The 24,098-nt window shown below is 37.8% G+C and overlaps 1 protein-coding gene across 1 annotated transcript in view; it reads left to right on the forward strand.

Moving 5' to 3' along the window:
- The window catches only part of PYGO1 (pygopus family PHD finger 1), a 32,779-nt gene extending 11,382 nt beyond the window's left edge, over positions 1-21,397 (forward strand). The window contains exons 2-3 of the mRNA XM_037151117.2: positions 17,007-17,092; positions 18,715-21,397. Coding sequence (XP_037007012.1) covers positions 17,007-17,092; positions 18,715-19,839 — 1,211 coding nt within the window. The 3' untranslated portion in view covers positions 19,840-21,397. The remainder of the gene's footprint in view (positions 1-17,006; positions 17,093-18,714) is intronic.
- The last annotated feature ends 2,701 nt before the right edge of the window (positions 21,398-24,098 follow it).

Genomic DNA, 24,098 nt, shown 5'->3' on the forward strand with positions numbered 1-24,098 from the left:
ATATGTGTTTCATGTGAAGACAAAACTGTTAGCTAAGATGTTCACATCATAGTAAATGATAGAATAATCTGATATTATAACCCAACCTTCTGTGCTATTATGAAAAACTAATATTTGAATGTCCATTGAGTGTGTTGACACTGCTGAATATGAGATATTTTAATAGGATCTTAAATACTATAAAAACTGGAGTGAAGTGAGCTTATGGTATAGTTTTGTCTAAAGGAAAGCAAACTAAGAACTAGTATGTGAGTGCCCACTCTGTGCCAAGCAGTGTGTTAGGCACTGAGTTCTTCAGGCTATTATAACAGAATGCCATAGACTGAGTGGCTTGTAAACAACAGAAATTGTACTTATCACAATTTTGCAGTCTAGGAAGTCCAAGATCAAGGCCCCATTAGATTTGGTGTCTGGTGAAGACCTGTTTCCTGGTTCTCAGGTGCTAGATGGTGCTTTCTCACTGTGTCCTTAAGTGGGTAAAGGCTGAGACAGCTTTTCTAGGTTTGTTGTATAAGGGCACTAATCCATTTATGAGGGTTCTGCCATCATGACTAATCACTTCCCAAAAGCCCTACATCTTATTACCGTTACCTTAAGGGTTAGAATTTCAACATATAAATTTGGGGTGAGGACGCAAACCTGGCTTGTGTAATTTAATCACAATAGGATGTATACTTAAACCAATCCATACATATATTAGAACATGTACTTACTCACCTGAGGGCTTCTGGCCAAGATGGAGGCATAGGTAGATACACATTGCCTCCTTGAACAATGAAAAAAAGGATAACAACCAATTTAAAAACAAAAAACAACCATAACTGCCAGAAAATTGAACTGTATAGAAGTCCAACAACCAAGCAGTTAAAGAAGAAACATTCATCCAGACTGGTAGGAGTGGCAGAGATGGGCAGCTGGAATGGAGAGGATGTGGCAAGGCAGTGGCTGGAAGACTGGGCAGGTGAGGCTGCAGCTGGCAGTCCCACATTTGTATGCAGATAAACCAGGAGGAACAGCTGGAGGGCAAGACAGACTGTGAAACTCATGGTTCTAATGCCAGGCAAATAAAGCCTCAGAACTTCTGGCTGTAAAAACTTGTGGGGGTTGCGGTAGCAGGAGAAACTGCCAGTGTCACAGGAGAGTCTGTTGGAAGGGCCCACGGGGTCCTAGAACATACCAGATACCTGGGAATCATCACTAGAAGGGTGCAATTCACTTGTGGGTAGCGGGGGAAGTGAATGAAAGTGGGACAAGAGCTGAGGAAGTGGCACTGTTTTCTCTCTGACCCCTCTCCCACATACAAGGCCACAACCCAGTGAAGTGGGTTGCCCCACCCTGTTGAATATCTAAGGCTCTGCCCCTTGTAGTGTTACAGATGTGCTGAGGCAAAGAAATATGGCCCAGATGAAAGAACAGATCAAAAGTTCAGAAAAAGAACAAAGTGACAAGGAGATAGCCAACCTATCAAATGCAGAGTTCAAAACACTGGTGATCAGGATGCTCATAGAAATCATTGAGTATGGCTGCAAAATAAAGAAGTGAAGGGTATACAAAGTGAACTAAAAACATATATAGAGAACCAACAATGAAGGGAGGAAACCGGGACTCAAATCAATGATTTGTAACAAAACGAAATAAACATCCGGAACAGAATGAAGAAAAAAGAATTTAAAAAAAATGAAGAGAGGCTTACAAACTTCTGGAACAATTTTAAATGTTCCAACACCTGAATCATAGTGGTACCAGAAGAAGAGGAAGAGCAAGAAATGGAAAACTTATTTGAGAAAATAATGAAAGGAAACTTCCCCAGTCTGGCAAAGGAAATAGACATACAAGTATAGGAAGTTCATAGAGTCCCAAACAAATTAGACCCAGAGAAGAGCACACAAAGATATATCATAATAAATCACCCAAGATTAAAGATAAGGAGAGAATCTTAAAAGCAGCAAGAGTAAAAGAGTTACCTATAAAGGAGTCCCCATACAACTTTCAGCTGATTTCTCAGAAACCTTGCAGGCAAAAAAGGTCTGGAAAGAAGTATTTAAAATCAAGAAAAGCAAGGACCCTCATCCAAGACTACTCTACCCAGCAAAACTATCATTTAGAATGGAAGGGCAGATAAAGTGCTTCTCAGATAAGGTCAAGTTCAAGGAGTTCATCATCACCAGGCCTTTGTTATATGAAATGTTAAAGGGACTTATCTAAGAAAAAGAAGATAAAAAATACAAACATTTTAATGTGGTGAATAAAATGACAACAGACTCACAACTATTGACAACTGAACCTACAAAACAAAAACAGAAACAAACTAAGCAAACAACTAAAACAGGAATATAATCACAGAAGTAGAGAGCACATGGAGAGTTACTGGTGGGAAAGAGGAGGGAGGAGAATGGGGGAAGAGGTACAGGGAATAAGAAGCATAATTGGTAGGTACAAAATATACAGGAGGTGGCTAAGAGTAGTATAGCAAATGTAGAAGCCATAGAACTTATATGTATGACCCATGGGCATGAACTAAGAAGGGGAATGCTGGAGGGAATGGGGGTGCAGGAAAGAGGGGGATAAAGGGAGGAAAAATGGGAAACTGTAATAGCATAATCAATAAAATATACTTTAAAATGTTAGAAAATATGTACTTATGTGGAATAACGAAGCAAGTTAAAGGAACATATTAATTGTAAAATAGTTTAAAATAATGTGTTCATAGTACTTATGAGACATGTCAAAACCAAACCATTGTAAATAAAGTAATATGAAAAAATGAGTATTTAAAATATAAAAAGGCATGCTGCGGTGTGGTGTACAAAACAATGCCCTCACTCCCTTGTAAGGAGTGGAGACCAATATGGATTGATTCTTTGAAAGGAGGAATAAAAAAGTTATAATTACACCTAAGGAAATAATAAAAGGCCTAAAGTAAAAAATCCGCGCTATATAACAAAGTACAAGTAAAAATAATAATTTTATACTTACAAATGGATTTTGTATAAAATATCTTTAATTTGTAGAATCTTTAGATGGGAAATAATTACTTCATTTAAGAGATTACAATCATATAACACACTTGAAGGAAAAATATAATTTCAGCTTCCAGCTTTAGATAAATGTTAAAGGGCAAAAAGAGAGGTAAGAGTATTATTTTGCTTCATTGGGATTTGTTGGCATAATGCAAGATGATAATATGTAGACAGGTAAAATTTGTTTATTAAGATGAAAGAAGCTTCTTATTCTATTCTAACATCATTTCCCACTAGGCAGGTGGGAGTGAGAAGATGAAGTAAAGAAATTCCAGTATTAACAAATAGAAAGATCAGAGTGGCCAGTGTAACAATAAGCTTTGGCAGTTCCCCTTTTCTCACTTCTGTGCCCCATAACACTCTATTTCTGGTTGAATTGTCATTCTTCACCTTGCAAAGTTAGCAGCAGCAGGTATGTAGAGCAGACAGAAAGAAGCTTTGGTATCAAAAGTCACTAGGGGAACCCGAATAATTAATTCTATAACTACCTTCCCTCCCCTGAATTTTGACCTTTCACTTCATCTTTTGAAAAATATTTTATAGTTATTCTGTTACAGCTGTCCCCATTTTTCCCCTTTTGCCCTCCACCACCCAGCCGCCTCCCACTCCCACCATTAATCCCCACCCTGTTGTCCATATCCATGAATCATTCATACATGTTCCTTGACTAGGCCCTTCCCCATCTTTCCACCCTTATTTCCCTCCCTTCTCCCCTCTGTTACTTGTTTCCATGCCTCTGGTTCTGTTTTGCCCATTTGTTTGTTTTGTTCATTAGGTTCCTCTTATAGGGGAGATTATATGTTATTTGTATTTCACCGCCTGGCATATTTCACTTAGCATAATGTTGTCCAGTTCCATCAATGCTGTTGTGAAAGGTAGGAGTTCCTTCTTCTTTCTGTTCTGTGGTAGTCCGCTTCATTTTTAAAGAGTGAGAACTATAGAAATTGTTAGTAGCTTATGTTCCCATTAGCACCGATGAACATGAATCTTTTCTAACATTACTGATTATGTTATGGAGTGGAAGCACCAGTATTACAGATAGCAGCAGGAAGGGCATAGGAAAGGCCAGGAGTCAGAGCCATTGGAAGTGTTAGCCAGTTCCTAATTTAACAGTGGTTTGACTTTCAGTTTTTCAACTTTACAATGGTGTGAAAGTAGCATGCATTCAGTTGAAACCATACTTTCAATTTTGAACTTTGATCTTTTCTTGGGCTATTGATATGCATAAGATAATGTTTCATGATGCTTGGCAGCTACAGAGAGCCACAGCTCCCAGTCAGCCAGGTGATTATAAAGGTAAACAATTGATGCTCTACACTGTACCATGTTTCCAGTGTGTTTTGGATATCAATTCTGAGCCTGTTTAAGGTAGGCTAGCCTAAACTATGATGATTGGTAGGTTAGGTGCATTTTGACCTTTGATGTTTTCAACTTATAATGGATTTATTAGGATGTAACCCATCATAAACTGAGGAGCATCTGTGTAGTTAATTATTTGGATGAACAGTTAAGTGCGAGAAGAGAGACTAGAGGGCACTTGAACATTTGTTTTATTGGAGGGAAATGTTAGACTCTTAACAAAAAAATTAACGTCACAAATCTCAATTTTTAAAAAAGAATTTTAGGTGGTTTTGTTCACAGATCTCCTGAAAATGAGTTTATTTCAATGATTCAAAATGGCCCTGACTGGTGTGGCTCACTTGGTTGGGCATTGTCCTGCAAAGCAAAAGGTCCCTGCTTCAATTCCCAGTCAGGGCACATGCCTGGGTTGTGGGTACAATCCCCAGACAGTGCACATATGAGAAGTAATGGATTGATATTTCTCTCCTGCATCAATGTTTCTGTCCCTCTCTCTCTCTTTCCCTTCCCCTCTCTCTAAAATCAATGGGCATGTCCTTAAGAGAGGATTAAAAAAAAATGGTAGAACAGAATCTCTTTTTTAATTCCAAGTGAAAAGAACCAAAACAGTTTTTTTTTAAATAGCAAAATGGCCCTGTTTGTGTGGCTTATTGGATTGAGTGCCAGCCTGTGAACCGAAAGATTGCTGGTTCAATTCCCAGTCAGGACATGGGGTACCTGGGTTGCCAGCTGAGTCCTCAGTTGAGGGTGTGCGAGAGGCAACTAACTGGTGGGTGTTATCTCTCTCACATTGATGTTGCTGTCATATCTTTCTCTCTTCCTTCCCCTCTCTAAAAATAAATCTTTAAAAAGTAAAAAATAGATGACTTCCGCCAAGATGGAGACGTAGGTGGAGGAACCACCTTGCCTCTGTGCACAACCAAATCTAAGAACAACTATTTTTAACAACAATCACAACCAAGCCACACGGAAAATCGACAATACGGAGTCCAAAGACAACTAAATGCTCAGCTAAACCGGTAAGAGAAGCGAAACCAGCAGCGGAGCAGGTTAACAAAAAATTCCCGGGTGGTGCGCGGTGTGCAAGCAGCCGAAGGTGCTGATCCCGAGCCAGCTACGGGAGCGCACAGGGAAGAGGCGCGGCGGGCTGTCTCCGGTTGGTCGCGCATCTGCGTGCGGAGAAACCAGTGAGAAGGGAAGCCTGCGCGGGGCAGCAGGCTCGCACAATTCCGATCAGATAAACAAGCCTGGGGCCAGTGGTGTGACTGGACGGGTTGGGCTAGCGGAGAGGACCTCCATTGCTCCCTCTCCGACCACGCTTCCACACACAGCGTCACAAACCAGCGACCTGGGTCGCCCCGTCCTGGTAAACAACTAAGGCTTGGCTCCGCTTACTTAAAGGCGCGAATAGACCAAAAATGGCTCTAGGACAACTCAGAGCCCCAGAACTGATAGATCTAAGCGATGAAGAAATAGCCAGTCTTTCAGATGCACAGTTCAAAACACTGGTTATCAGGATCCTTACAGAACTGGTTGATTTTAGTCACAAATTAGAGAAACATATGGAAGCTAAACTAGTTGAAATGAATGGTAATACAAAGGAAACCAATAGTAATGGAAAGAAAATTGGGACTCAGATCAAGGGAGTGGACCAGAAGGAAGGAAAAAATGACCAAACAGAAAAGAATGAAGAAATAAGAATTCAGAAAAATGAGAAGCTTAGGAACCTCCAGGACATCTTTAAACGTTCCAACATCCGAATTATAGGGGTACCAGAAGGGGAAAGGCACAGCCACCAGTGGAAAACTTATTTGAACAAATAATAAAGGAGAATTTCCCCAATCTGGCAAAGGAAATAGACTTCCAGGAAATCCAGGAAGCTCAGAGAGTACCAAAGAAGTTGGACCCAAGAAGGAACACACCAAGGCACATCATCATTACATTAGCCAAGATTAAAATGAAGGAGAGAATCCTAGAAGCAGCAAGAGCTAAGGGGACAGTCACCTACAAAGGAGTTCCCATCGGACTGTCAGCTGATTTCTCAAAAGAGACCTTACAGGCAAGAAGGGGCTGGAAAGAAGTATTCCAAGTCATGAAATCCAAAGACCTACAACCAAGATTGCTCTACCCAGCAAAGTTTAGAATGGAAGGACAGATAAAGTGCTTCTCAGATAAGACCAAATTCAAGGAGTTCATCATCACCAAGCCCTTATTATATGAAATGTTAAAGGGACTTACCTAAGAAAAAGAAGATAAAAAAGATGAACAGTGAAAGGACAGCAAACTCACAGTTAGTAACAACCACATCTAAAACAAAAGCAAACTAAGAGGACAGCTAGATCAGGAGCAGAACCATAGAAATGAAGATCTCATGGAGGGTTAGCAACAGGGAGTGGGAGGAGGAGAAGGGGGGAGAAGGTACAGAAAATAAGTAGCATAGACAGTAGATAGAAAATAGATAGGGGGAGGGTAAGAATAGTAGGGGAAATACAGAATCTAAAGAATTTGAGACACGTGTTCATGAACTAAAGGGGGAAAGGGTGGGGGAGGGCTATGCAGGGTGGAGGGGAATGGAGGGGGGGAATAGAGCAAATGTAATGGCATAATCAATAAAAAAAAAAAAGAAAAGATAAATGAAAGCTAAAAAAAAATAAAAATAAAAACAGCAAAAATGTTCAGCAATAGCAACCACCAAGGGAAATAGCACAGCCCAGTACAAAAAATGTGGAAAAGGGTGAATGCACTTTCTTAGGTTTCTATGACAACACCTGCCCCTTGGAACCTGGTGGTGATTCATAGAATTTTTGAAAATTATCACTAATAACCCCAAGTCTATAGAGAAGCAAATTAAATCAGCATTCTTACCTTCTCACTCCTCTGAGTAAGAAAAATGAGTGAAATAGAGAAAATTAAAACAAAATAAAACAAAACAAGGACTCTCTGACATAAGTCTCTGGGGATACACACTGAATCAGTGATCAGGGGACAAAAGGGATTTTCTCCATGTGAAAGGGTTACTGCACCTCCCAACTAAGTAGATGTGCATTTAACAAGGCCTCAAAATTAAGAGTCTAGATAGTCCAAAGAAGCATGAAAATTTTGATCATACTAATATAGGCAAGCATTCCTAAAGAGACTATTAGCAGATGCAGTCATATAAACATGATAATATTTATATAAAAATGAATAAATTGGGTTTATTTCAGAAGTGTCGTGGCTTTGTAAAACATTAAAATAATTTAAAGGAAAAATAATCATACAATTATCTCAGTAGGTGCAGCATACCACCTAAGCCAAGCAACCAATCTTAGATGTGAATAAATGGGACTCAGAAGACGCCCATGTTAAGTCAGAGCAAATAAAAGATCTGGGCAAAGTTGGAAGACTTTTTTAAGAGTGCTAGCATGGTTACTCAGTTGGTTAGAGCGTGGTCCCATACACCAAAAGGTTGTGGGTTCAATCCTGGTCAGGGCTAGTATGGGAGGCATCCAGTTGTTGTTTCTCTCTCACATAGATGTTTCTTTTCTCTCTCTCTCTCTTTCTCTCCCTAAAACAAATCAATAAATATATCCTCAAGTGAGGATTTAAAAAAAAAGAGGACTATGTGAACATACAATAGCAAATCATTAAACTAACAAAAACCAAGAAAACAAAAAGAAATAGCACCCAGATGATGAAGAATCCATAACCTACATACAAAAGGATGTATCTCACATGTACTTCAAATGATAACATAGCTTCAGAATGAATAAATTAGGAATAAGAAATAAGGAACAGAATAGAGATGGTAAACAAATTTCATAAGTTTCAAATCAGATTGAATACAGATGAAAATGACAAAAAGTCAGAAGAGCTAACTAATAAATATGGAGCTAAAAATTTCTCTAGCATAGTAATGTGTGCCCCTGAAATAGAGCACTCAACAAATATAGCAGGAAAGTATTCAACAATATGATAAAAGCAAATTTACCTGAAATGAAGAATTGACTCTAGAGATAGAAAATGTCCTGCTAAAATAAGATGGGATTCTGTACTATCCTCAACTTTCAAAGCAAGAAGTCAGTTGATGCTATCTAAAATTGAAAAAAAAAAAAACCCATAATTTCTTCCACAGTGCTTTTCTTTTTTTTAATTAGTGTTGTTCAGTTACAGTTCTCGCACCTTTTTTTCCCTTGTTTTCTCCTGCCTCCCCACTCCTACAGTCAATCCTCACCCCATTGTCCATGCCCGTGAGTCCTCTATTCATGTTCCTTGATTTGCCCCTTCCCCTTCTTTCACCTCTTATCCCTCGTCCCTCTGATCACTGTCAGTTTGTCCTTTATTTCCATGTCTCTGGTTCTGTTTTGCTCATTTGTTTTGTTGATCAGGTTCCACTTATAGGTGAGATCATATGATATTTGTCTTTTGCTGCCTGGTTTATTTCACTTAGCATAATACGCTCCAGTTCCATCCATGCTTTCTTGAAGGGTAGGAGTTCCTTATTTCTGCTGCATAGTATTCTGTTGTGTAAATGTACCACAGTTTTTTGATCCACTAACTTACTGATGGGCACTTAAGCCGTTTCCAGCACTTGGCTATTATAAATAAGGCTGCTGTGAACATTGGGGTGCATAGGTTCTTTTGAATTGGTGTTTAAGGATTCTTAGGATCTAATCCCAGCAGTGGAATCTCTGCATCAAATGCAGTTCCATCTTTAGTTTTCTGAGGAAATTCTGTATTGTTTTCCACAGTGGCTGCACCAGTCTGCATTCCCAGTAACAGTGTATCAGGGTTTCTCTTTCTCCCCAACTTCTCCAACACTTGTTGTTTGTTGATTTATTGATGATAGATAACCATTCTGATAGGGATGACATGGTATCTCATCGTGGTTTTAATTTGCATCTCTCTAGTGGCTAGTGATGTTGATCATTTTTTCATGTGTCTATGGGCTCTTTGTATGTCTTCCTTGAATAACTGTCTGTTCAGGTCCTTTGCCCATTTTTTAAATTGGATTGTTCATCATCCTGAACAATGTGAGCTCTTTTTATATTTTGGAGATAAAACCTTTGTCTGAGGTATCATTGGCAAATATGTTTTCCTATACAGTTGGTTCCCTTTTCATTTTGTTAATGTTTTCTTTAGTTGTGCGGAAGCTTTTTAGTTTGATGCAGTCCCATTTGTTTATTTTTCCTTCATATCCTTTGCCCTAGGGAATGTATCAGTGGAAATATTGCTGCGTGGGATATCTGAAATTTTCCTGCCTCCAAAAGTTTTCTAGGACTTTTATGGTGTCATGTCTTATATTTAATTCTCTTTTCCATCTTGAGTTTATTTAGGTATATGGTGTACATTGGTGGTCTAGTTTCTTTTTTTTTTTTTGCATATACTTGTCCAGATCTCCCAATATCATTGGAGAGGCTATTTTTACTCCATTTTATGCTCCTGCCCCCTTTGTCAAATATTAATTGACCATAGTGATATGGGTCTATTTCTGGGCTCTCTATTATGTTCCATTCATCTATGTGTCTGTTCTTTTGCTAGTGCTTTTCTTAATGTCTTTTCTTAGCCTTAGGGAATTCTTTTCCTAAATTTCTCTTTTGGTGAAGAGATATTTAGCATATTTTCAGTTTAACTTCTCTCTTTTTTCTTTTATTAAATCTCAGTAAAAATTTAATTTAATGCTTCCATTTTTTAAAAAAAGTACCCTGCTCTGGCTGGCATAGCTCAGTGGATTGAGCACGGGCTGCAAACCAAAGGGTTGCTGGTTCAATTCCCAATCAGGACACATGCCTAGGTTGTAAGCCAGCGTTGGGGCCATGTGGGAGGCAACCACACATTGATATTTCTCTCTCTCTCTCTTTCTCCCTCCCTTCCCCTATCTAAAAATAAATAAATAAATAAATAAATAAATAATCTTTAATAAATAAATAAATAATTTTAAAAGTACCTTATTCTTTTTTTTTTTTGTCCTTTCACTGTCCATGTTTTTTTAACTTCTTTTTCTTAGATAAGTCCCTTTAGCATTTCATATAATAAGGGCTTGGTGATGATGAACTCCTTGAATTTGATCTTATCTGAGAAGCACTTTATCTGTCCTTCCATTCTAAATGAAAGTTTTTCTGGATAGAGCAATCATGGTTGTAGGTCTTTGGATTTCATGACTTGGAATACTTCTTTCCAGCCCCTCCTTGACTGTAAGGTCTCTTTTGAGAAATCAGCTGACAGTCTGATGGGAACTCCTTTGTAGGTGACTGTCCCCTTAGCTCTTGCTGCTTCTAGGATTCTCTCTTTCATTTTAATCTTGGCTAATGTAATGATGATGTGCCTTGGTGTGTTTCTTCTTGGGTCCAACTTCTTTGGGACTCTCTGAGCTTCCTGGGTTTCCTGGAAGTCTATTTCCTTTGCCAGATTGGGGAAATTCTCCTTTATTATTTGTTCAAATAAGTTTTCCACTGGTGGGTGTTCCTTTCCCCCTTCTGGTACCCCTATAATTCGGGTGTTGAAATGTTTAAAGATGTCCTGGAGGTTCCTAAGACTCTCCTCATTTTTCTGAATTCTTGCTTCTTGACTCTTTTCTGTTTGGCCATTATTTGCTTTCTTCTGGTCCACTGCATTGATTTGAGACCCAGTTTCCTTTTCATCGCTATTGATTTCCTGTGTAATTCCATTCATTTCAATTAGTTTCGCCTTCCTATGTTTGTCTAATTTGTGGCTATAATCAACCAGTTCTGTGAGGATCCTGATCACCAGTGTTTTAAACTGCGCATCTGACAGTTTTGCTATTTCTTCATCACTTAGGTTTATAGGCTCTGGGGCTTTGAGTTCTTCTTGAGCCATTTGTGTTCTGTTCATGCCTGTTAAGTATGAGGAGGGGAGTTTTGGACTCCCAGGTCGCTGGGTTGTGACGCTGTATGTGGGGGCATGGTCAGAGCGGGAAATGGCGGCCCCCTCTGCTGTTTCTCGCACCGCTGGGTGAGGAGCAGAGCCTCAGGTGGTTCACCAGGGCAGGGCCACTTAGGTCCCTGGGTTATGACGCTGTATGTGGAGGCGGGGTCACAGCGAGGAAATGGTGGCACCCTCTGCTGCAGCTCGCCACTGGGGCCTGCTGGGTCTGGTCCAATCGCCCACTCCCTCGCTTGTCTATCCACACACGGATGCGAGACCACAGTCAACCCGCAGCCCTGCTCCCTTGCTGTTTCCCCGCGGTCGCTCGCTGAGTTGCCCACCAGGTCCAACCCTGCGCCTGGGTTCCTCGCACCCGAGTCCGTCTGACGGAGTTTTCCTGTGCAACCCCACTCCTCCAGCTGCTGGTTTCACCCCTCTTACTGGTCAGGCTGAAGAATTTGTTGTTATCAGACTTGCGAAAAGTTCAATTTTCTGTGTTCTGGCTGTGTTTTCTGTTGCTAATATTTAGTTGTCTCTAAACTTGGTTGTGTGAGGAAGCACGGTACCTCCACCTATGCCTCCATCTTGGTGGAAGTCCCTTAAAAGTACCATATTCTTGAAAAGGTATTGCTTTTACCCTATATATGCAAAAGGAAAAGTTGGTAGGTAGATAGTAAGCTAAGTGTCTGGAATTAGGTTAACTTAGTAGTAATGTTAGTTTCTGGCTGATGGGAATTGAGATATGTACCAGAGTCTAGTCAGGAGACAGAAACCAGTTGTTTTTAACAGAAAATATTTAATATGAAGTATTGTTAAGTGTTATTAAACTGAAGTGGTAAACTAGACTGCAAAAGTTTTCTCAGGTGTCAATTGTGGAAAGCAACTACCATTCCTAAGACTGTGGGACAAAGGAGAGTTTGGAATTACTAAAATATATAAATACACAGGAGTTTAAATGCAAATCTCTGAGAAGGGAGTGCTGCTTAAGCTGGTATTAATGCCTCTGAGCATGGAGAATGGGTCCTTTGGGCCTGGGACTCAGACACCTGGTGCTAGTGTCTCTGAGATCATCACAACAAAGCTATTTGGGATAATAAGTGAGGTAGAACAAAATATTATTTTATTCTAGATGGTTAGCCAGAACAGGTAATACCTTTCCACTTAGTATTAGAATTCTTCCTCAGTATCTCTCAATGGGCTTTTAAAAGTTTTTATTCATACAGATCTTAGGCATTTCTTAAGTTTATTGCTAGCTATTTTAGTTCAGTTTAGTTTTGTTCCTGTAAATGGAAACTTTTCCTCTATTTTATCTTTTAGCTGGTTGTAATTTGTATATAAGAAAGCTCTTAATGTTTAATTATTAATTTAATATGCAGAAACCTTCCTAAGTTTTGTTATCGTCTGTCATAGGTTTTCATCTGTGTTAATTAAGATTCTCTAAGTGGCTCTTATAGAAATATTCTTTGTGTTTTGTTATGTGGGAAACTATCTCCAACACAGTGGCTTCTCTTTATGACAAGTACCATTTCTTTTCCTGTACTACTATTGTAAAGATATCATTACTGGTCTCCCTGCTTCTACCCCATCCCATCACCAATTTATTCTCAACACAACTGCTAATGGAATCTTTTTAAAAACATAAATCATATCACTTTCCTGCTCAAAATCCTTAAATGATCATCCATTGTTCTTCAAATAGAATCCAACTGTCTTATTATAAACTAGGTCTTAGTCTGCTTGGGCTGCCATAACAAAAACCATAGACCGATGGCTTAAACAACAGAAATATATTTTCTTACAGTCTGGGTGCTGGGAAATCTAAGGCTAAGTGCCAGTCATTCCAGTTCCTGGTGAGAGCTCTCTTCTTGGCTTCAGGATGCCCACATTCTTGCTGTGTCATCACATGGTCTTTTCTTGGTGTTTGCACCTAGGAAAAGAGAGAGATTGCTCTCTCTTCCTCTTCTTACAGGGCTACCAATCCCATCATAAGAACCCCACCCTCATGACTTAATGTAACCCTAAGTACCTCCCAAAGGACCCACCTCTAAAAACCACCAAATGAGTTAAGGGTTCAGTGTATGGATTGTGGCGGGGAGACATTCAGTCCATAACAATCTAAAATGATCTGGTCTACGACTATCTCTTCAATTTCTTCTAGAGATACCCTCCATAGTTTCTTAAAAAACACTGACCTCTTTGAAGTTTCTCAAACACATCAAGCTCCTTTGTACTTAAGAATTTTTACATACACTGTTTTGTCTACTTCAACTTGAAGAGTCTTCCTTCAACTCGTCACATGAAAGATTTATTTAAATCAGGTCTCAGTTTAAATATTTCTTTCCCAGAGACTTCCAGTCCAGATAGTATTATAGACAGAAATGGCTCACCTCTTTGCACAACAATATCAAAATAACAATTAAAATATAGAACAATTATCACTCAGAACCATCATAAGTCTAGTTGAGTGGAAGTGTGACCACTACGGAATTAAAAAAGCCACATTCATTCAGACTGGAATCTCCAGGGCCAGTGCACCCAGTGATCAGCTACAGACCATGTCAGAGCACCACCACCCTGCCCCTGTACAGCTAGCTGATCTTCCATGGAGAGCAGAGGTTGGTGGTAAGTGGTCACAGACAGTCCTTGCAGCTGACTAGCCAGGGTAAATGCCTCCGACTGATCTGCTAACAGCAACCAAGGCTCAACTACAACAGGAGGGTGTATTCAGCCCACACAAAGGGCATACCTCGAATACCCAGCTTAGATGATGGGGAGGCTGTGCCACAGAACCCTATAGGACACCTACTACATTAGGCCAGGCTACCACATATGGAATCACAACAGCTCTACCTAAAACAAACACAGGGAGGCTCCCAAAATAAGGAGACAAGAAACATGGCCCAAATGAAAGAACAGATTAAAACTCCAGAAAAAGAGCTAAACAAAATGGAGATAAGCAATCTATCAGATGTGGAGTTCAAAACACTGGTCATAAGGATGCTCAAGGAACTTAGGACCTCAACAGCACAAAAAAGATTCAGTCAGAAATGGATACACTGATTGAAATAAGGAACAATTTAAATGGAAACAACAGTAGAGTGTATGAAGCCAAGAATAAAATCAGTGATATGGAACATAAGGAATTAAAAATCAAACAATCAGATTGACAAGAAGAGCAAAGAATCCAAAAAAAATGAGGATAGTATAAGCAGCCTCTGTGACTATTTCAAGAGGTCCAACATTGGCACCATAGGGGGCCAGAAGGATAAGAGCAAGAGCAAGAAATGGGAACTCTATTTGAAAACATAATGAAAAAAACTTCCCTAATTTGGTGAAGGAAACAGACATGCAAGGCCAGAAAGCACAGAGAGTCCTAAACAAGATGGATGGAAAGAGGACCACTCCAGGACACATCATACTGTATTTTACTGTGTGTAATATGCACTTGTTTGCCCAAATTTTTGAGGGAAAATAAGGATGCACTTTATACATGGGTAGTGCTAATTCTGATTCTATATAAACATTCTTCTTTTATTTATGTGTATATGTTAAAAGTGTAACTCTACAAAGCAGTAGACATCCATATGCAAAATAATACCTGAAAATATAATAATCAGTTTCATTTCTAAATACAAATAAATAAACAGATTAAGAGATTAAAAATTTTTTTCCTGAAAATTTGGTCCAAAAACGTGCAAAATTAATAGATGGTGGCCAAAATGGAAAAAAAGTCATTGGTGCACACATCACACTTTGTACATGGCAAAATATGGTAATTAAAATGCCAAAGGTTAAAGATTAAGAGAGAATCTTAAAAGCTACAAGAGAAAAGAAGTTAGTTACCTACAGGGTAGTTCCCGTAAGACTGTCAGTTGATTTGTCAAAAGAAATTTGCAGGCTAGAAGGTATTGGCAGTCATGAAAAGCAGGACCTACAGCCAAGATTGCCCTACCCAGCAAAGCTATTATTTAGAATTGAAGGACAGGTAAAGAGCTCCCAGACAAGAAAAAACTAAAGGAGTTCGTCATCAGCAAGCCATTATTATATGAAATGATAAAGGGACTTACTTAAGAAAAAGAAGATCAAAACTAGGAATAATGATACGGCAGAAATACATACCTATCAACAATTGGATCTAAAAAACAAACTAAACAAACAAGAAGAACAGAGGCAGAGTCATAGATACAGAGAGCATTTTGATGGTTTCCAGATGGGAGGGGAATGTGGGAGAATGGGTGAAGAGGTGAGATGATTAAGAAGTACAAATGAGTAGTTACAGAATAGCCATGGGGATGTAGCGGATAGTCTAGGAAATAGAGTAGCCAAAGAATTTACATGCATGGCCCATGGACATGAACAATGGTGTGGGGATTGCCTGAGGGAATGGGGGTTGCTGGGTGGAGGGGAGCAAAAGAGAAAACATCAGGACAATTGCATAATCAATAAAATATAATTAGCCCTGGCTGGTGTAGCTCATTAGATTGAGCTGGGACTGCAAACCAGAGGGTCCCTAGTTAAATTCCTAGTCAGGGCACATGCCTAGGTTGCAGGTCAGGTCCTTGTGGGGGCCATGAGGGAGGCAAGCATACATTGATATTTCTCTCTCTCTTTTTCCCTCCTTTCCCCTCTCTAAAAATAAATAAATAAAATCTTTTTTTTTTTAAGATTTTATTTATTTATCTTTAGAGGGGAAGGGGAGAAGGAGAGAGGGAGAGAAACATCAATGTATGGTTGCCTTTCATGCATCCCCTGCAGGGAACCAGCCTGCAACCCTGGTATGTGCCCTGACTGGGAATGGAACCGCAATTGTCTGGTTCGCAGGCCCGCGCTCAATCCACTGAGCTACACCAGCCAGGGCTAAATAAAATCTTTAAAAATAAATAAATAAATAAAATATTCCTTTCCCAGAGCCCATGTATATGAATGAGCAGGTCTCTATTCTGTCAGTTCATTGAATTCATTTATTAATCCATTACAAGTGTGTTTCTGTATATGCATGTACATACTTTTATTCTATTTCCTTTTGTATATGTTCAGAATTTTCTATAATATTTTTAATGGAAAAAGTTCCATTGATAAATTTTGTTAATCTCTTAGATTCACAGTCAAGGTTTTGCCTTTGCTTGATCATACACTTTGAGTAAATAATCCCCTTTAAGAATTAAAATGCACAGTTCTAGAAATTACTTGCATATAAAGGTATGTATACATGGATTTTCATTCCAGAACAGCAAAGATTTGAAAACAATGTAGGTATCAATGGGGGAGGAGAAGTTTAATGAATTATCGTATAATCATACTATGAAATACTACTCAGTTATTAGAGAATGGAGCAGTTATGTAATATAGTATGTAATGACATGGAATGGTTTCTAAGCATGGTACAGACCATTGTGTATCGCATACGTACCAGCATTTGTGTCCATTTGTAACCAAAAGGTTATGTATTATAATGGAATTTATCTGGATTATCTTTGGAAAGTAGACCAGAATCTAACAGCAATGACTGCCTCAGGGACAGGGAACCATGTGACTGAAGGTTTAAAGGCAGGAGGGAGACTTTCTTTTTCACTGAAAAAGCTCCAAACCCCCAAACTTTGGATATGGGGAAGATTTTTTGAAGAACAAAGATAATAAAAATTTAGTATTGCTTTTATCTAACAAAAGTAGAAAATGTATAAATAGGCAATTATAATAGATATTGCTATGAGATATATAAAGTGATTTCACTTAGAATACTATCTGGATTTTATTTATTTTCAGGTGGTGATAGTGGACTGGATGGGTTAGGAGGACCAGGTGTACAACTGGGAAGCCCAGATAAGAAAAAAAGAAAGACAAATACACAGGTAAATTGACATTTTTCTTGTAATAACAGTTTTTCTTTGCTGATATGATCAGGTTGATGAGGTAAACTTAAATGTGGTCATGTGTATTGTTTCCTGTTCTCATTCAGAAGCAAAGAGTGAATTAACTCTGCAATGATTGTATTTTTTTTTTACTCTGCAGCTAGTGGCTGGTGCTGGACTGTAAACCTAGATTGGATATTCCAAGAGGGAAGTGTAGGCAGACAAATTAAAATGCTTATTCTTAAGTATAATTTAAAAGACATCAATACCTGTATTCTTTTAAAAGGCTGAAAATATATTTGGACATAAGTTTAACTTGAAGTAATAATGTTCAGCTATTATAATAATGCAGTAGCAAGTGTGTATCATGAAGCAGTCATGGTGGAGGTATCTTTTGTCTATAACCTGTGGTTTTAATAAGCAGTTATAAATACAGGCTTTCATGGCTTTATTCTCTATAAGTTCTTTTTTATGATAAAGACTGCACCAATAAGTGTGATGTGTGCACCAATGACTTTTTTTCCATTTTGGCCACCATCTATTAATTTTGCATTGTGTGACTAAAACTGGCCATTTATTTTTCCATTCTGAGGCCTCGAGCTTAGTGCTTTGGGAATAAGTTAATAACTATTCCCTGAAGTTAAGCTAGAAAAAAATTTTAGATCCTGTTTATTATTAATTTTATGGTTATTTAGGAGTATAAAAGGTATTTTTAGTTAGAATTTTAAGTGAAATATTCTAGAGTTATAGGCAAACATATTAAATGAAAATTATAATGAATTTTCTTTTGAAGGTTAAATACTTTCAGAATTTGAAGTGACAATGGATTTTGCACTCAGAAAAGCTTATCTTAGTTCCTTTTTTAAGTGAAAGAAACCTACATATTTATATCATTAAGTGTAATTTTATATAAGAATTGGGTTGGCCAAGAAAGTCTGTCTAGTTTTTTCTATAAAATAAAAGACATATTTTTCATTTTCACCAATAACTTTATTGATTTGGATATTTTGGAAATGTCAGCTATCTTCTGTGTGCTATAATCTTGATTGTTTTCAATTAATATCTCGATTTGATCACTATCAACTTTAACTAATGTACCTGACCATGGAGCATCATCCAGAGAGAAATCTCCAGCAAGAAACTTTACAAACCACTTTTGACACATTCAGTCAGTCAGAACACCTTCTTCACACGCTGCACAAATCTTTTTGCATATCAGTTACAGTTTTACCTTTCTTGAAAACAGCATAATATCCTGAAAATGTTGGCTATTTTCTTCCATCTTTAATATAAAAATGGCCACACAAAAATTCACCAATTTTATGTGTTTTTTAACTGCATGCTGATATGACAGCTGTTGCAATACAATCTAACAAAATTGTTTAGAGTGAAGTTAAAGACAACTAAGCCCTACTAGAGCCATCTAGGGGGGAAAAAACCCAAACTATTTGGCCAACCCAATATTGGCCAACCCAGAAGTTAAGTGAAGAATTAAATTCTATTTCACTACAAGAGAAATTTGACTGAAACTAGGTTCATAAGTGTTAAGATTTTATAACAAGACAATTTTAGTGACTTTTTTTAATCAAAAACATGTATTTTACTTTATATTCTCATTTCAGGGGCCTTCTTTTCCTCCACTGTCTGAGTATGCTCCACCACCGAATCCAAACTCTGACCATCTAGTGGCTGCTAATCCATTTGATGACAACTATAATACTATCTCCTATAAACCACTACCTTCATCAAATCCATATCTTGGCCCTGGTTATCCTGGTTTTGGAGGCTATAGCACATTCAGAATGCCACCTCATGTTCCTCCAAGAATGTCTGCCCCATACTGTGGTCCTTACTCACTCAGGAATCAACCACACCCATTTCCTCAGAATCCTCTGGGCATGGGTTTTAATCGGCCTCATGCTTTTAACTTTGGGCCACATGATAATTCAAGTTTTGGAAATCCATCTTACAATAATGCACTAAGTCAGAATGTTAATATACCTAGTCAACATTTCAGACAAAATCCTGCTGAAAACTTCAATCAGATTCCTCCACAGAATGCTGGCCAGGTATCTAATCCTGACTTGGCATCTAACTTTGTCCCTGGAAATAATTCAAATTTTACTTCTCCGTTAGAATCTAATCATTCTTTTATTCCTCCCCCAAACACTTTTGGTCAAGCAAAAGCACCACCCCCAAAACCAGACTTTAATCAAGGAGCAACCAAAAACACTAATCAAAATTCCTCTGCTCATCCACCTCACTTAAATATGGATGACACAGTGAATCAGAGTAATATTGAATTAAAAAACGTTAATAGAAACAATGCAGTAAATCAAGAGAATAGCCGTTCAAGTAGCACTGAAGCTACAAACAACAGCCATGCAAATGGGACACAGAATAAGCCACGTCAACCTAGAGGTGCAACAGACACGTGCACCACTGAAAAAAGCAATAAATCCTCTCTCCACCCAAGCCGTCATGGCCATTCTTCCTCCGACCCAGTGTATCCTTGTGGAATTTGTACAAACGAAGTGAATGATGATCAGGATGCCATCTTATGTGAAGCGTCTTGCCAGAAATGGTTTCATCGGATCTGCACTGGAATGACTGAAACAGCTTATGGCCTGCTAACAGCAGAAGCATCAGCAGTATGGGGCTGTGATACTTGTATGGCTGAGAAAGATGTCCAGTTAATGCGCACTAGAGAAACTTTTGGTCCACCTGCAGTGGGCAGTGATGCTTAATCACAGGCATTAACTGAAGTGGGTTGTTCTCCCCCTGCGTATTACAAAGGTTCAGTGACACAGGCTTTTAAATGTTTTACAGTATTTTTTTAAATGCACATGCAAAGAGATTATTTACTTTTTAGTTTTTACTACTATTCCACTTCATTACTAGTGCAAATTTTGTATTGTCTTCATTTGCTATCTTAAATGAAAGTAATGTATATGAGGGTGCTTTAGAAAGTACTATACAAGTAAATGCTAGTTGTTCTTAATCATGAAAGCCTCTTGAAGTTTCAAAATAATATATAGCAAATGTAGGCAAGTTTTGACTTTTAAAAGTTAGAACCATTGAAAAGTGTGTATTTCAGTGCTGAACTTTGGCAATAACATACTGAACGTTTATTTCGAAAACTTTTTCGAGGATTCATTTAACATGTTTTCAGAAAAAATATCTGTAGCTCTCACGTGGAAGAAAGTGTACATTTTAATAGATGTTTTTAAAAATAACAAATTATGACATCATATTGCTCCCTGACTAGGGTCCTTGAAATTAGTGACTTTCATGTTTCAAGTCAGTCTTTTCAGGATATCTGTTTGTACAGATATGAGACTAGTGTTAGCCTATAGTAGATGTTCAGTATGTATTTGTTGATTAACTTGTGGATTGTACCACATGAAATGGGTAATATTAGATCAGTCGAAAATTAACTTCAGTTACTAGAGTTGATATAAAGTATGTTTTTAGTTGTGCTATATAGAATTGTAACAGTATTAGGCTTTTCTTCATTTTCTTTGATTATTGGTTGTTTTGTTACTGTTTTCCAGAGAAATAAATAATATAGTATCCTTAGGAGAATTGTGAATACTTTTAAAAACATGATTCCAATCTGGAACATATTGCAAATGAGATAGGTAGAAACATAAATTTGTCTTTGGAGCACTCTGCTGGCAAAAGAACAACTCACTGACAGTTTGAAAAATCTTCTTCTGGGGAGGTGAATTAAAAAATGAGCCTTAAGGGAGATCAAAATTCATTTTAAGCAAAGGTCAATTAATAGCTAAGGTGTAAGCTAACTTACGAACAACAATTTAAGGCCTTACAGCAGTTTTTGCTTTGACTGGGGAAAGTATAAAAATGGACCTGAGAGTATCCTCTTGAGAGATGATAAAGAATGGAGACAGCTGGAGGTGAACTAATTAAGATTCAAAACATCAGAAATCCAGTTGTGGGAGTGGATCATAACCCATGACCAAAAAACCCCCAGGATACTATATGACAGTTGATAGCAATGTATACGATGGTTGGATGTTGGTGAGGCTCCCAAACTTGCACCATCTTCATTGGGACCAAAAAAGTTCTGAAGACCATGTGGTCATCTGTGAAAGGGATAATTAATCACTACTGTTTAAACCCTGATGAAACAATAACAGCAGCATATTGACAAGCTAAAATCAGGCCTAAAAAATCTGACTTAAAAAATATCTTTTGGTTAATAAACATGAACCCACATTTTCACATGACAGTACTTGATCTCACATGTCACAGGCCACTAAAATGAAATTAATTGAATTGGGCTATTTTGTCATGTCCATGTTAGTCAACAGGCCTTTATCCAATGAACTACCAACTTTTTCATTATTTGGAGATTTTTGAGATTTTTCTAACAAATAACATTCTCCAACTGAGAAGAAGTAATTGAGGATTTCATCAATTTAAACTATCTAACAAATGATGAACTTTTATAAAAATGAAGTATTTAATATCCTATTAGAAGAAAATTATTGTTGCTCATGGTACATATTTTAATTGAATAAAACTTTTTAAAAAGATTTTATTTATCTTTAGAGGGGAAGAGAAGGAGAGAGGGAGAAAAATATCAGTGTATGGTTGCTTCTCATGTGTCCCCTGCTGGGAACTGGCCTGGAACCCAGGCATGTGCCCTGACTGGAAATCGAGCTGTAGTTGTTTGGTTTGCAGGCCTGTGTTTAATCCACTGAGCTATACCAGCCAGGGCAGAATAAAACTTTTATATACAGTGTTTTTGACCTACAAAAACAGCAATTTCACAAGGTAATATAAATTTTTCTGCATTTACCTGTGACTAGTTAGAGGTGAGTACAAAGTATTTTCAATAGTTGTAAAATAGTATGTCTTTACAATTCTAGGAAATAAAATAAACTCTAACAATAGGTACTCATTTAAAACTTTTACCAGCTGAAGCAGATTGAAATGCAATATTTTTGATGTGTTGACTGACATTTGATGTATTCAGTAGTGTACTTGAAGATCCTAGCGTGCTTACACTGTAGCTTTTGTTAGAGACACAACATTTTCTAAATATTTAAGGACCTAGTCATATTCTTGAAATCCTAGAGAGTGCTGATTTTTAAGACAGGATGCACTGCATGCTATTTGCCCAGTCTTGGCATCAGATCATGATTTTTTTTAATGACTGAATGCAGTTAAGATAGAGATTGAATAGAACCTTCCAATGTCTGCAAGGATTAACACTTTACATGGCAGTTCTTGAGTTGTGCTCATTGTTAATGGATTGTGCGGTCTTAAGCATTCAGTTGCTTACAGTTTCAATAGTTGTTTTGTAAAAATGACCACCTTTCCCAAGCTAGTCAAAAGATACTTGATTTGTAATGCAGTTCTTTCATTTTCTATTTTCAAATAATTTCTTTTAACTTACAAACAAGTGATTTTTTTTCTTCAGGTATTTAGGTCTTCAAAGTATCCTATTTAAATAAGAATGTATAAGTATTCAAAGAACAACCTGTGGTTGATTTTGACAATGAATCATAGGCAAACTATAAGCATAGCTGATGAATGTTTTCATGTATTTGAATTAATTTTCTTACAGTTCTACCTTTGTCTCTATATAGCACTGAGTCAAAAATTATCTAGATCCTTTTTTGGTAGGGAAAGTGATGAACTATAAGAATGGCCAGATACTAATTTGCCCAGTTTGACCCAAAGAAGGCTGTTATACAAATTAGTGTGGCTTTCTTAAGTGATGAGCTGCCCTAAACATTTAAAAATAGTCAGTGATGGAAAGTACACACAGGTGGAATAATCTTCCAGTAGTAGCATTGCATCTTTTTGGTGTAATTCTTTTCCTTCACTGACAGGCCTCATCTCACACACACACACTCAGAGGCAGGAAATCTTGGAGTTTCTCCTACATTCTTGTTTTGCCAAAGTTCACTCTGGCTAACTATCAGTAGTTAGGCTCTCTCCCCAAAGCTAGGTTACTAATAGAAAGTTCTAAAGCATCAGTTCCTTTCTCAGAACTTGCCTTGTTAATATCACTAGACTTCCTGGTGCACTTGCTTCTAGATGCTCCTGAACTAATACTGAAACAGTTTAGCGTATAAAGAAAAACAATTCTTCAGGTAGAGTGCTTAGAATTTAGATTTGTGATCAGTGTTTTCCTTTTGTGTGAAATACTGTCACGATTCTTGTTATCCATATTAGAAGATTATGTACATAAAACTGAAGATTTTCTTGTACTAGTTTATTCTTCATAGATTAATACATTATAAAGAAATCTAATTTTTTGGTGTTTTTTTTTAAGACTCCCAACCCTGGCAAGTAATAGGAAAAAAACTCAGTAGTGTGGATCACCATGAAGTCTGCCAACTTTAATCATACAACTATGTATCAGGAGTCTTCAATATTTTTTTCAAACTTGCTCATCTTGAACAAATTACGAATGCTAGTACTTGTTGTCCAACATACTATAGTGATTGTGTTTAATCATTATATAAGCAATGAAAAGGGAGCTCTAAATGGTTTTGGATTTTTTGCAGTGTATAGGTTTCATATGCATGAACATTTATGCTATTTTAGATTTTTTTAATTGAAAATGTAAAAGTATTGAGACTCCCAAAGTTTATTTGTAAATAGGGGTTTAGAACTCTATATAAGATGATTAGATTCTTAGGGAAGCTCATAAAGGCTTATTTAAAGCATGATGTAGTTAACCTGTAGTATCATGCTGTGTGATCAGCTTCTTTAGGGAACCAATCAGTGTAGGTGGGAGAAAGAAGCAGAGGTCTTTCCTTTTTCCTGATGTGATTCAGGAAGTTCAAGTTTTTTGGTGTGTTTCCCAGTGTGTTCTTACCTCTCTGGTGGGAGGCTATATAAGCCAACTTGCCTTTTCCCTTCCTGGATGCCCTGTGCTTCAGAATTTCCTCTCTTTTCTCCAATCAGAATTCCCCTTTATGTGGCTGTGGTTGACTAAACTCTAAGGGAAAGGTGTTTTCTATCA

The sequence above is a fragment of the Artibeus jamaicensis genome, unplaced genomic scaffold, assembly GCF_021234435.1.
Source record: "Artibeus jamaicensis isolate MK-2021 breed Jamaican fruit bat unplaced genomic scaffold, CSHL_Jam_final contig_548, whole genome shotgun sequence".
In the NCBI taxonomy this organism is placed as follows: domain Eukaryota; kingdom Metazoa; phylum Chordata; class Mammalia; order Chiroptera; family Phyllostomidae; genus Artibeus; species Artibeus jamaicensis.